The following is a 13,892-nucleotide window of genomic DNA, read 5'->3' as shown; positions in this document are numbered from 1 at the left end:
AATGGAAAAAGGTACAAAAAGCTAACTGAAGAAAATAATTCCTTAAAAATTAAAGTTGGGCAAGTGGTAGGAAATGATTCTATGAGACATCAAGAATCAGTCAAATAAAAGCAAGAGAATGAAAAGATAGAAGAAAATGTAAAATACCTCAGGCGAAAAACAACTGATCTGGAAAATAGATCCAGAAAAGATAATTTAAGAATTATTGAAATACCAGAAAGCCCTGATCATAACAAAAAAAAAGCCTGGACAGCATCTTTCAAGAAATTATCAAGGAAAACTGCTTTGATGTCTAGAATCAGAGGGTAATACAGACATTGAAAGACTCACCTACTGAAAGAAACCCCAAAATGAGAACGCCAAGGAATATTGTAGCCAAGTTCCAGAATTATCAGATCAAGGAGAAAATACTGCAAGCAGCCAGAAAGAAATCATTTAAATATCACGGAACCACAGCCAGGATTACACAAGACTTGGCAGCTTCTACATTAAAGGATCAGAGGGCTTGAAATAGGATATTTTGGAAGGCAGAGGAGCTTTGATTACAACAAAGAATCAACTACCCAGCAAAACTGAGCATAATCTTTCAGGGGAAAAGACAGACCTTCAGTGAAATAGGGGACTGTCAATTATTCCTGATGAAAAGAAAAAAAACCAGAGCTGTACAGAAAATTCAATCTTTAACTACAAGACTTAAGAGAAGCATAACAAGGTAAACAGGAAAGAAAAAAAGTGCTATTCATTAAGGTTAAACTGTTTATATCCCTACATGGGAAGGTGACACTTGTAACTCCTAACAGATGCATCTTTATCAGGATAGTTAGAAGAGGCACACATAGATTAGAGCATGTGGGTAGAAGCTGACTTTGATGTGATGATAAAAAAAATTAAGGGGTGAAACTTGTACTTGGAGAAGAGGAAAGGGGGAGGTAGGACAGAATAAGTTACATCACAAGAAGAGGCATAAAGACTTATTACAGCAGAGAGAAGTGTGAGGGAGGCCCCAAGGGGGGCAAATATCATTTGAACTTTAATCTCACTGGATTAACAGAGAATAAGATATACATACAGCTGGTTTTAGAAATCTAGCTTACCCTATGGGAAGTAAGAGGAAAAAGTGGAAAGAAAAGGGAGGGAGCTGATACAAAGGAGAGAGGAGATTGAGGAAAGTGATGGTCAGAAGCATAGCAGGTCAGAAGGGAAAGGGTGAAAGGTGAGAGAAAAGTGCAAACAAGGGGGAAAATAGGATGGACAGAAAGAGGCACAGTTGGTCATCAGAACTGTGAATGTGAATAGGATGAACTCTCCCATAAAACGGAAGAAGACAGCAGAGTGGATCAAAAACTATAATCCTACAATGTTGTTTATAAGCAGAGAGACACACACAGAGCAAAAGTAAAAGGCTGGAGCAGAATGTATTATGCTTCAGCTGAAGTAAAAAAAAGCAAGGATAGCAGTCCTGATCTCAGACAAAGTAAACATAGATCTAATTAAAACGATTTACTAGAAGGTTCCGGGAAGGGAACAGGAACAGACAGTGGCCCAGGAATATGCACCTGATCTCCATCTAATCAGCCACAAGTGGATACAACAATAACAAAGTTAATCAAGCTACCCAAAAGACTGCCTTTTAATACAGGCTTGACAAGGCTTCCTGAGATTAGCTGCAGAGAACACCGATCTTACCTAAGCTAATGTCTGCGGCCTTGGTGAGGGGTGTTACTGGCTCATATGGACCAAGCCCATACTGCTCCCTCAGTTTGTTCCCTTGTTCCAAAGATAAGATAACTGCCATTCGCTTGTACCATTTCCTTTGGCCCTCTTTTTCAATACTGTATTATAATTCCCCAGATTCTTTTCTGTGTCCTTTTACCACGCGTGGGAAGAAAATAAAGGAAAGCTGTGGTCAGTGATGCCATCCCACGTAGTCCATTACTTGTGTCCACTCTGTGCTCTGCCCAGTGAACCTAAACCAGCTGATTCGAACACTTGAAAGCTGGGCTATGACTACACACGAGTTGTCACAGCTAGTGTATTACCAGCCAAAGTGTATCCAACTACCGCACTGGAGGTGGGGGAAGGAAAGTTCGAGGGCGTCAGAAAGAGGGTTCTGGGGTAAGAGCCACCAGTTATTTCTCAAGCCAAACACTGCTGGCTTTTTGATGGCTCTAATAGTTCTCTTGAAATTACGATGTGCTGTAGAGTAGCTGATGTAACTCATTAATCCTTTTTAATTTTGTTTTTTTTTGGGAAGTATATGCCTGACATTCAGATTTGGAGTGGGCGGGCACCTGAAGAAAAGGGGAAACTGAGACAAGCTGGTACGAAGCAGAAATGTGTCTTTCCTGCTTGCTCCTCTCTCACTCTCCTCTTAGTCTCGTTGTTTTAATTCTTTTTTTCCTTTTCTTTTTTTTTCTTAACAGTACTTTTTCCAATTACATGTAAAGATAGTTTTCAAGACTCATTTTTGTAAGATTTTGAGTTGCAAATTTTTCTCTCTCCCAGACAGCCAGCAATCTGATACAGGTTATACATGTAAAATCATGTTAAACACACTTCTGCATTAGTCATGTTGTGAAAGAAGAATCAGAACAAAAGGGAAAAAACACACCATTGCTCTAATTCTGACCCAGTTTCTTAGGATAAAGAGAGAGTATGAACAGAAACTGGGAGATCTGGGTTCTAATCATGATTCTATCACAACCAAGCTCTGTGAAATCCTCAACACCCTCATAACAATCCTTGGTTTGTCAATAAGCCTGTAAGCGTACGCCAATCGTGCTTGGTTGTTGGGATGTTAATTGGAGAACAGGGTTTCTAACAAAGGATTCTTCACACCACCTCATCCTCAAACCCATGATCAGGAGAACCCGTTTTGTTCTTTTCTACCGGCCTGTGTTCCACTATAGAGCTGGAAAAACCAACCTCTGAAACCCAAGGAGCCGACTTTCAGAATCCTGTATCACAGGCTTGAGACAAATGTCAGAAACAAGAGAGAGAAAGTAAGACTGAGTTCTGCTCGTCAGCATAAATTTCTTTACAATCCTTCCTGAGCTCCACAAAACTACAGAACTCAACAAGAGAAATCCCAAGTTTTAAAAGAAACACCAGCAAGTCAAGAATTAATCAGCCAGAGTAAGAGCTACATAATACTTCATAGACTTAAAAAAGAAACAAAAGAATTTAAAAAACAAGCCACTGGTACTGACTTGTAGAAATAATTCTGAGAGCTCAAAGGGATCGAATTAAATTATTTTCTCCAGGATTTATTCTGGAGACAATATATCTTTGGTGTTCAAAGAGCTAAACGCGGACCTACAAGAGCTATTTTCGTACCTAAAACCAAGTTTTCAGAATTTGGTACATATATCTGGAACATATTTTAGACCAAATTTTTGGTGTTTGTTTTGTTTCATATATTTGGTAGAATTCTTTCAGTCACAGAACAAAATTTTTTTAAAAATGGAACTCTTACTAGACATCATCTTTCTAAACTGCCCTGCCATCAAGAACCATAAGATGAGCAAGCCTGCTCCAGACTGACAAGAGCAAGCAATAGAAACTCAAGATTCCTAATCATAAAATATTGCCTGAGTTCTCAGAAACAAAATAATTTTTTCCTCATCATCTAAAGGAAAAGAAAAACTCTGAGAAAGGTAAACTGTTTCTAAGTAACAAATGAACAATATCTTACTACCAGTTTAATTCAGAAAGAGGAAACAATGAAAGGCATAGAGCAGAAAAGATTCTCACTGCTACCCCTCAGAAACTTGTACCCTGGAGGGGAAGGAGTGAGGACAGAAAGCCAGTTCCTCAAACCAGACAAAACTGGGTATGTGCACTTTTGCATACATGTGAACACCCGCAGGCATCAGTACAACTTCTTCCTAGGAACAGTTACTTATCTGATTTATTTCAGTTGCAGTCATCTGTCTGGTTTTATCAAGACAGACAGTAAATAAAAAAGGAAGCAATCAGAGCGGCTAGTTTTGGGTGAATGATTTCTGACCGGACCCTAATGAATAGTCAGGTTGGGGGGACTTTTCAGTAACTGATGAAAGCACCCCACGTATCCAAGGACACACTGAGCTATTAAAAACTTTGCTCCTTTCATTACCTGCACTGAAATATTCATCCTCTGAAAGGGCTGTCACTTCTGTCTCCAGCGGAATCGGGTCACACAAGAGAATGTCTTTGCCCAACACATCACATTCATAGCCATCATCAAAAAGGAGCTTATACTTCCCAGCTCCAACATCTCGTGTTATTTTCCCAGAATAAAAATAGCCATTGGAGGACCACTTGGCTACAACGCGGAGCCCTACAAAGCTGTTTCCTGGAGAGGAGGAGTCTAGGCCATCAGATGGGCCAGCAACAACCTGCAAAGGAATCTCTGGAGAGTCGCTACGGCGTAAACCTCCAGTACTGCCATCTGCTCGTTTGTTGGCATCTGGCATACGGGGTACAATGCGAGTGAAGGGTTTATCCTCCGGCGAGACACTTGTTGAGATATCCTCGACACCAAGAGGGCTAGGCAAAGCTGTTTCTCTGAAAAGGAAATGTAGAATGAGGAAGTGAGAATGAGATGAATGAATTAAGGAGGATGCACATTAACTTCTCATTTCCCTGCCTCAGAGAAGGAGCGGAATGATCAGCCACGGATTCTGAAGTCATGAGTCTGGTCTTCCAGCTGCTCTCACCTTTACTCACATCATCTGGCAGTCCCTACACCATCCCCTCTTCTCTCCTGGCACCCCATGCACTACTCTCTCCTCCTCCTATTTTAATGAACAAAAACCCAACGAAGCACATCTCACACTGCCCAAATACCTGGTGCCAGTCGTCCGAGAAGGAGGGCGGCCCCGTCGTCCTCTGCCGCGAGGTGTGACGGGACTCTTTCCTCCCTGTCTGATGCCAAGGCCGGCATCGCCATCCTCCTCACACACCGATGCCCCTATCTGAGTGACCCCTTTTCTAGCGCTGCAGAACAAAGGCAAGTTAGTCGGAGGGCACCTATTAGGGAATTCTCATGCCAGGCTGCAGGCCTGGTCAACACGTACCAGCCCCTAATTCAGTGATAAGCTAGCGTATGAGTCACATCTCAATCATGAAATGGAAGGGAGTAAAAACAGAAAGGAGGAAAACAGTGAGCTTTATTCTTGTCTATGATGAAGCTAAATGCCTCCTAATCAATCTTCTGAGCACAAGCTTCAAACTCAGCAAACCTCCTTCTATTTGTCTTGCCTTCCTGTCCACGACAGAATCTGCATTAGAAAGTAAAGAACCCGTGTGAAGTCATCACCCCAAACCTGTTTTACTTCTCATAAAAGCAAAAGACTTTGGAAGTGAGAAAGGCAGCACGGTGCAGTGGGAAAGCTCTGGATCTGGCATCAGAAAATCTGGGTTTGAATTCTCGCTCTGCTACTTACTATCTGTATGAACTTGGGTAAAGAACCTAATTTCTCAGGCCTCAGTTTCTTCATCTGAAAAATGAGTGGTTTGAACTCTATACTCTTAAGGTCCCTTCCATCTACATCTCTATGATTCTATGTTTCCAAGGCAGTTCCTAAGAAGCAGGGAAAGAGTCACAGGAATAGCACACCCCCATCATGTCCATCATATTCCTAATATTCACATACCTCCTATGATTTGCTACTAGGAGCCCATCAGGGTCTCTGGCCTATGAAGGAAGGTACTTTGCCAGCAGAACGAGAGTGACAGGCTCACACTGATCCTCCAGCAGTATCTTAACTGATCAGCTAAAAGTACCCTAAAGAAGCAACACCTACTGTAACAACCCAAAAGCAAGGGAGGAAAAGAGAACTCATTTAGTCTGGGGCAAGGGGGTGCTGAGGGCTGGCGAAAATCTTCCGAACTCTCTTTCTGCCATTCCCATCATTCCCCTTTCCATAAGTTACATCAGCCTCCTCATCCCACATTAAGCCCATGTCCCTACCTCTGGATACAATATCTGCACCTCAGTTTTCCTGGGCCTCCACGTGTGCTGGGTAAGGCAAAATCTGCAGATTCTGTTGCACTTGTTTTCCCTTTGCCAAGACCAGCTCCCTTCCCTGAGCTGCTACTGCTTTGTGCAACTGAGAGGCCACTGCTTGCCCCACTTGACATCCGGTTCAAGCTGGATGCCTTCGAGGAAAAAGAGCTGATGTCCCCCAGGTCTCCTGAGGAGCCGCCTGTCTGTGATGGAGAGACTTCAGTCTCACACTCTTGACACTCCACCACTGGTTCCTCAGCCTCCTGGAAGGAAAAAAGAGAAAACAAAGTTGAGGAATGATATTAAGACAGTGCATTTCAACTGACAAATTAGGTTAAAATGAGTGACACCAAAACTTAAAAATGGCAAAAAAGATTCAGATTATAAAACTGGGTTTTAGTCTAAGATCACAAGGACTCTTTTTAAGAAGAAGAGGATTTAAAAAGAGAGGGTTCTGGGAAGATGGCAAAATAGGTCAGAAAACTTTTGGCTCTCCAAATTTCCTCCACAAAAAAGGACAGAAGATCACTTGATAGCAGCAGAAATAAAGACGGGATGTAAAGCAATTATTCTTCTAAGATAATTTTTTTTAATTTTCTTTTTAAAAATTTTTTAAATTAATTTTAAATTTTCTACATTCACTTCCGTAAGTTTTAAATTTTCTTCACTTTCTTCCCTTCCTCTCTCTCTGTAATACGACATGGGCTCTACATATCCATTCCTATTAAACCTGTTTTCACAACAGGCATGTTGTATAGAAGAATTAGAATAAATGGGAGGAACCATGAGAAAGAAAAAAACAAAACAAAAGAGAGCAAATAGTCTGCTTCCATCTGCATTCAGACTCCATCACTCTTTCTCTGGATGTGGCAGCACTTTCCATCACGAGTCTTTGGGAGTTGTCTTAGGTCCCTGGCATTGCTGAGAAGAGCCAAGTCTGTCAAGGTCAGTCATCACACATTGTTGCTGTTACTGTGCACAACGTTCTCCTGGTTCTGCTCCCCTCACTCAGCACCAGTTCCTGTAAGTTTTTCCAGGTTTTTCTGAAGTCCTCCTATTCATTATTTCTTATAGCACAGTAGTATTCCATTACATTCATCTACCACAACTTGTTCAGCCATTGCCCAATTGATGGACATCCCCCCAAGGTCCAGTTCCTGGTCACCACAAAAAGAAGTGCTATAAATATTTTTGTACATTTTCCCTTTTTTGTGATCTCTTTGGGATATAGACCTATTAGCGGTATTGCTGGATCAAAGGTATACACGTTTGTGTAGCCCTTTGGGCATAGTTCCAAATTGCTCTCCAGAATGGTTGGATCAGCTCACAGCTCCACCAACAATGAATTACTATTCCAACTCTCCCACATTTTCTCCAACATTTATCATCTTCCTGTTTTGTCATGTTAGCCAATCTGATAGGTGTGATGTTGTGTCTCAGAGCTGTTTGGATTTGCATCTCTCTGATCAATAGTGACTTAGAGCACTTTTTCATACGACTATAAATAGCTTTAATTTCTTCCTCTGAAAACTGCCTGTTCATATCCTTTGACCATTTATCTATTGGGGAATGATATGTTCTTATAATTAGACTCAGTTCTCTGTATATTTTAGAAATAAGGCCTTTATCAGAGACACTAGTTGTAAAAATTCTTTCCCAGTTTTCTGCTTCCCTTCTAATCCTGGTTGCATTGGCTCTGTTTGTGCGATCTCCTAAGACAATTTGAGAAGACCCCTGGAAAGACCCAACCTCCAGGAGCAGAGGTCCCACCTAAGTAAAGCGCACATCTCCAGGCCAACTACACAGAAATTCACAAACAAGTCCTGGGCGCAGCTGGGCTAAGAAGTAGCCCCAGTTTTAGAAACTTTCATCTTAAGACCTGTTCTGGCGTGGGGTGGGGGTGTCTGAAAGCTGAATAGGACCTTAAAGGACCTACTACTGCCAAGGGACACCAAGCACAGCTGTGCTGACCAGATGTGTCCCAGACTGGCTGCAAGGAGGAGGAGCTAGCACACACCTAGTGACTGCAGTAGCAAGGGGCAGGGACCCTGTTGGCTGTGGGCACTTGCAGGACAGCAGAATACCTGGCTTCAGTTCCAGGGCAGAAATGACAGCTATAGTTTACAGCCACCCGAGGAACCAGAGGGAGCAAAATCATGTGTGGCTTAGGAGTGGAGAGAAGAGCTCTAGGGTGGGTCCCATGTAACAGTAGGAAAGATCCGAGGCTTGGGGCAGCATTCCCTGTACCTTGGGACTAGAACGTGATTGCACTGACAGCGGCTAACAACAAAATAAAACAATCAATAAATGAATGAAATAAGTAAAGAAAGGAGAAAGAACTCAAGCACAGATGATTACAATGGGGATAGAGAAGATCTGGGTTACTATTGAGAAGAAGATAATGGAGCTAAAAAAGCCACTCCTATTTTAATGAGAAACGTCAAATGGTCCCAAAAAAAGAGTTCTTGGAAGAACTTAAAAAAGGACTTTTTTTAAAAATCAAATAAGAGAGATTTTAACAAGATAATAACAAAACTGCTGTTTGTTTCTGTCCACTTCTGAACTTGTTTCTTTCTGTGTATCGCTCTGATGTTTCTCCCCGTATCTCACACCTTCTCCCACTTCTCAAAGTAAGTGTTCCAAAGCCCCTCGTTGGAACAAATAAGTACAACCAAGGAAACCTAGCCATCACACTAGCCACCCCTGATCCTTCACCTCTAGTTCATCCCTCCTCTACAAGCAGCATGAGGCACACTCACCATTAGTCTTCTGAAGTCATGATCAATCTCTGCATTGATCAGAATCCTTCAGTCACTCCAAGCTGCCCTCCTGGGTGTTGTTGGAGCTACTGTGATACCCACTCTCCTACTTCTGCTCATTTTATTTTGATTCAGTTCATTCAAATCACCCCAAGTTTCTCTGAAGTCTTCACATTGGTAATTTCTTATGGGTGATAATATTTCATTAAACCCATACAAGAATTTGAGCAAATGGCTAGCAGTCGAATCATTAGTAATATCAAATGGTGGAAGGGAATGTACAGTTTGGTGATTTTTGGTTACAGTTCCTTGTCTACAAGCTCCTGTTTCCCTTTTGTCTTTAGGACAAAATGTAAACTCTTCTCTTAAGCACTTAAATCCCTTTAAACTTGGCACCAACCTAGTTTTTCAGGTTTTTTATGTGTTATCCCCCCTTTATATATTCAGTGGGTCAGCCAAACTGACCTTACTATTCCCATATGTGACATTCCGTATGACATCTATTTACCTCTGACCAGAACACACAACACCTCTGTCCTTCCACTTCCTAGGTGTCCCTAGATTCCTTCAAAGTTTGGCTCAAGCACTAATTCTTACACAAGGCTTTTCATGATTCTCTCCAGTTACTAGTGCCTTTCTATGCCCCTCACCTCCAACTATCATGACTATTATTTTATAAAGAAGTTTAATTAATGTAAACTAATTGCTACGAGAACAAAAGATGCCAGAAAGTCCCTTAGTCAGGGAACACTTCACTCACTTTACTGCCTAGGAGAGAGAGACAGAGAGAGAGAGAGAGAGAGAGAGAGAGAGAGAGAGAGAGAGAGAGAGAGAGAGAGAGAGAGGGAGGGAGGGAGGGAGGGAGGGAGGGAGGGAGAGATCGCAAATGAAAACGAATGAAAGAGAAAGGGAGGGCACAACCAAAGGCAACTCTAATCTAAATCATAAACTCATTGTAAAATCTTATCAAAAGGATTATGGATGATTACAAGTAGTTTCACATCATAAAGCAGAAACAGTCAAAAGTCATTCCAATCATGTCTAAGGTTGAAAATTGAAGAAAACAAGCAGAAGAAAAAAATGAAAAACAATCTGCAAGGATTTTTATACCAAACTTTCTATCATCAAAGCAGCAGAGTCTTAGACTTAACTCCTTAGTATCACAATCCCAAACATGCTCATAGGGAAGACACGGATGGAACTAAAGAGGACAAAGATGGACACGCACCTGAAATAGACCAAGTGCACACAGAAGACACAGTCACGTGCAAGAGTCAAGGAGATTCTAAGGTGTGGAGAAATCAATTCACAGGGTGTATATTTAAGTGAAGGTATCAAAGATGTGGGGAAAAATCTTGACCCTTATTACTATCAAATAAAAAAGACTAATTTAATCCTCTCACTTTACAAATGAGGCCCAGAGACGTGAAATGACCTCCCCAGGTCGGCAGAGGGAGCTGGCGGCAGAGCCAGGGTCTAGCCGCGCCTCAGGGCTCCTTCCATCACCCCCTGATTCTCTCCCTTCACGTAAACAGAACAAAACAAGTACCAGACAATATAAAAGTAACTGATAAACACCCTTTCAACATGAGAAAAATGTTAAACATCCTCTGCTGAAAAAGGTATATTAAAAAAATACACACAGTACAAGTTTTGTTTTGTGAAATGCAAAATCCTTTATTTTGCTGTCCTGCAATCCATACCTCAAATCTTGCTAGGTAAAATATAGCTAGAAGTTGCAAAAAACTTGCATATGGCAAACAACACTGAACTTGGAATCAGAAGACCTAAGCTTGAGCCCCACCCCCGTGGACTCACCCTTGAATCTAACCCTCCTCGTGTGTAAAATGGAGACGATCATCTTTAAACTAGTCGGTTTATTGCTATAAGCAGCAGCAATACTCTAAGTATTACTGGATGTTAGAAATACAGTTTTCAAGCCAAAAGATAAAACGTTAAAATAATTACTGACTATAAGAATAATTCAAAGAATATGAAACAGGGTATTATTTTAATTAGTGCAACCATTAACAATATTATTCATCAAAATACATATGTATCAGTGACAATCTGCTCTGAGGAGCCCTGGACCAGGACATTTAAGCAAAAACACCAGGCTACAGATCAGGTTCCATCGATCAAAATTTATATTCCTTTGGGCAGAGCACCCACCAGTAAGCGTATGATTCCCTATGTGGATGAAGGAAAGAGGGAGAGAAGGAAGGAAAGAAGGAAGGAAGCTGCATTGTTCAACTGGAACTGGCCAGTTGAGTCCCTGGCTCCAGAGGAAAAGAGTGGGGCTGGTGACTTTGCATAGCCCTGATTCACTTAAATCCAAGTCATGATCTCACCTCCTCATGTCATGATCCTCTTTGGGAATGAAGGACAAACAACAAGGATCTCAACAGCTTCATTTATCTGGTAAATGACTAACAGCAGCAACAGTACACCAATACCTTAAATAAGAATTTTCTGGTGTGTGACTTTACAGAGAATATGCGGCAGCTCCTCACATTAGTTTCCAACAGTGGTGAGCACTGGCAGTAACAGATCCCTATTTAAAAAACTGCATAAGGTAGCTTCATTCTCCAAGAGGATGCACACTCCTCCAAATGCCCACTAGGGGAAGTTGAAGAAATCCTGCTGCATTGGACAGAACATCTGAAATGGAACCTCAGCTCTGCCACTTATTACCTGTGTCCTTGGCAAGTCATGTAACCAATCTCACTGTACCTCAGTTTCCCTATCTAAAAGATGAAGGGACCTCTAAGTTTCCTTGTTTAAGGCAAGACAACAGGGACAAGTTTACTCTGTGATCACTAAGGGGAATTAAAATGATAGAAGAGTGTGTCCTTTGGCTGCTCATATGACACAAGTCTTCAATGGCCTCTAAGGTGAGTCAAAAAGGTCTTCAATAATTCCTGTTGTTTTCTTACCTATGACAACCTTCTTTATCTATTATCTAGTAAGGAAATGTTACTATAAGGGCTTCTACTTCTACTCTTAAGATGTACAAGGATTAATATTTCCATTTTACAGATGAGGAAATGAGGCTTAGAGCTAAGAGATGACTTGTACAAGATAACACAACTGGTGAGTATTGGAGCTGGAACGCAAACCCAGGTCTTTTGACTCCAAGTTCAATGTTACTTACATCTTACCCTACGGGCCCTTCCTGAGACTCCAATATACATGTTTTCTGGGGCAGGTATGGGGAGAAGGAATGAATCATCTGAAGTGACCATAGTCTAGAAGAGGATGTGGGTTTCTTCATTCCTGAAGCAAGACTAACATGATAATAGAAAATCATCCAATGTTGGATATAGAACTATTATTTTTTTCTGAAAAAGCACCCAAGTGAATGCCTTAGATGAAGTGGTAGACTGTCTCAGCACAGCTCTCACAGATACAGGCACATGGGTTGAGAATTTTAACTGGCAGAGAAAATCTTCAAACAGAGAGTGAGGGTTCCCTCCCTATCCCTGAAGAAAGTAACTTAGAGGTGGACAGGCGACTGGCATAAAACCTGAGAAGAGGTCCCAACAATAGGCAGCACAAGTGTCCTGTTAGATCTATGTGGGGAAGGTTCAAGAAGATGGAAGCAGAGCCCTGCACCCACGGGGCTGGGACATCACTCAGACTGCAGTGTACTTTATGGAACTGGACAAAATAATAACGATCGCTCAAGAGAACAAAAGGTCTGAAACCTTGTGGAAAATAACAGGGAAGTGTAAGAATTAAGAGGACACAGGCATCACCACAGAACAAACTATGTTCTAAATAAGTAAACCTGAAAACTGTCTTGGTCCTGATTCAAAAGAGAAAGGTAGGTAAGTGATACCAATCAGACACAGAAATAAGTAAGTACAGCAGCCTAGCAGTCCGTAAAGCCAGGAAATCAAACTAGTGGGTAAATAACTCAGTAACTGGGCAAATAACATCAGAAGCTGATGGAAAAATGGGAAGGAAGTAGAAATTCAGATGATACCAGTGTCTCACATCCACAGCCTACATAAAAAACCACATATAACCATTTAGAAAACAGAAGATCTCTTTCACAACTGTGGCTTGGAGGATGAAAGGAGGGGCAGGGGAGAGCACACTCTTAACCAAATGTGGGTTTGCATTAAATATTCCTGACAAGTCTGATATCAATAGACAGAGAGAACACATGGCATGCTGGGCAGAGCTGGGCTCCGAAGACCGAGGTTCCAGTCCCCGCTGTGAGGCGGATTGGCCGGATGACCCCAGACGAGTCAAGCTGCAGAGGCAGTTTCTCATACTGTTGAAATCACAGGATCAGTCCAAAAAAGAATCCAAAATACACACTGAACTGACTCAAATATATAAGACCAAAAGGCATTCCCAATAAAATGAACAAATACTTTTCAGAAGAAGAAATGTAAACGATCAGCTGCCATAGGAAAGATCACCCCAAATTGCTAATATGGGTAATGAACATCCAAACAGCAGAAACAGCAACACGCAGTCCAACAACATCGATCTTGGCCTTAAAATCCGCTGTGTGTACATGCGGACAAGGGATTGGCCCCTTCTGTGCCTCAGCTAATGGATCTCTACAGTGTGGATAAGAATGTTTCCACTACTACCTAACAAAGCTGTTATGAACAAAGTGCTTTATAAATCTTAATGAAATCTATGGGAGCTATTGTCATTATGAGACAAACATATATATTTGAGGCCTTAATATGATATTTCACCATACTGCGTGTAAAAGTTGAGCATAAAAGCATTAGTTCTTTCAAAGGCTCAATAATGGACCTCTTAACAGATTCTTAAGATAGCCAAAAAACCTGAAAACTATGCTGAGTCTCTAGATACAAAAGGAATAACTTTTCCTGCCCTGTTTCTCCAGTTCTGAATCAGACTCACCAGCAGAGGTTCTAATATGCGATTCCTTCACCATGTCCAATTTCAGCCCGAGCTCTGAGGTAAGTACACAACTTTAACCAGAGCAACAAGTGGCAACGTGATCATTAAAAACTTAGACATTACACCAACCCTGAAGATGAGTCTACGTCAGCTTCCAAAAACATGAACTTTCAGAATTTCACAAGCAATCTATTGCCAACATTCCAAAGCTGGAAGAAAAGAGGCAGCCTAGAGTGGTGAAAAGAGTA

At 41.5% G+C, this 13,892-nt stretch overlaps 1 protein-coding gene across 11 annotated transcripts in view; it reads right to left on the bottom strand.

Annotated features, from left to right (window-relative positions):
• The window catches only part of LOC140513764 (TP53-binding protein 1-like), a 131,189-nt gene that overhangs the window by 12,776 nt on the left and 104,521 nt on the right, over positions 1-13,892 (bottom strand). For 9 of the 11 annotated variants that reach the window (XR_011970305.1, XR_011970304.1, XR_011970306.1 and 6 more), the window contains 3 exons: positions 5,957-6,255; positions 4,831-4,980; positions 4,118-4,548 (listed from right to left, as the gene is read on the bottom strand). Coding sequence is in view for 6 of the 11 variants with exons in the window: in XM_072623692.1 (XP_072479793.1) it covers positions 4,118-4,548; positions 4,831-4,980; positions 5,957-6,255 (880 nt within the window). In the remaining 5 variants the exon portion in view is untranslated. Of the gene's footprint in view, positions 1-1,686; positions 1,867-4,117; positions 4,549-4,830; positions 4,981-5,956; positions 6,256-13,892 lie in introns of all 11 variants that reach the window. The other 2 variants (XR_011970307.1, XM_072623693.1) reach the window with 2 other exon arrangements.

The sequence above is a fragment of the Notamacropus eugenii genome, chromosome 7, assembly GCF_028372415.1.
Source record: "Notamacropus eugenii isolate mMacEug1 chromosome 7, mMacEug1.pri_v2, whole genome shotgun sequence".
Taxonomy (NCBI): Eukaryota; Metazoa; Chordata; class Mammalia; order Diprotodontia; family Macropodidae; genus Notamacropus; species Notamacropus eugenii.
Note: the sequence above shows the minus strand (reverse complement) of the source record. Positions and strands in the feature narration are given on the sequence as shown.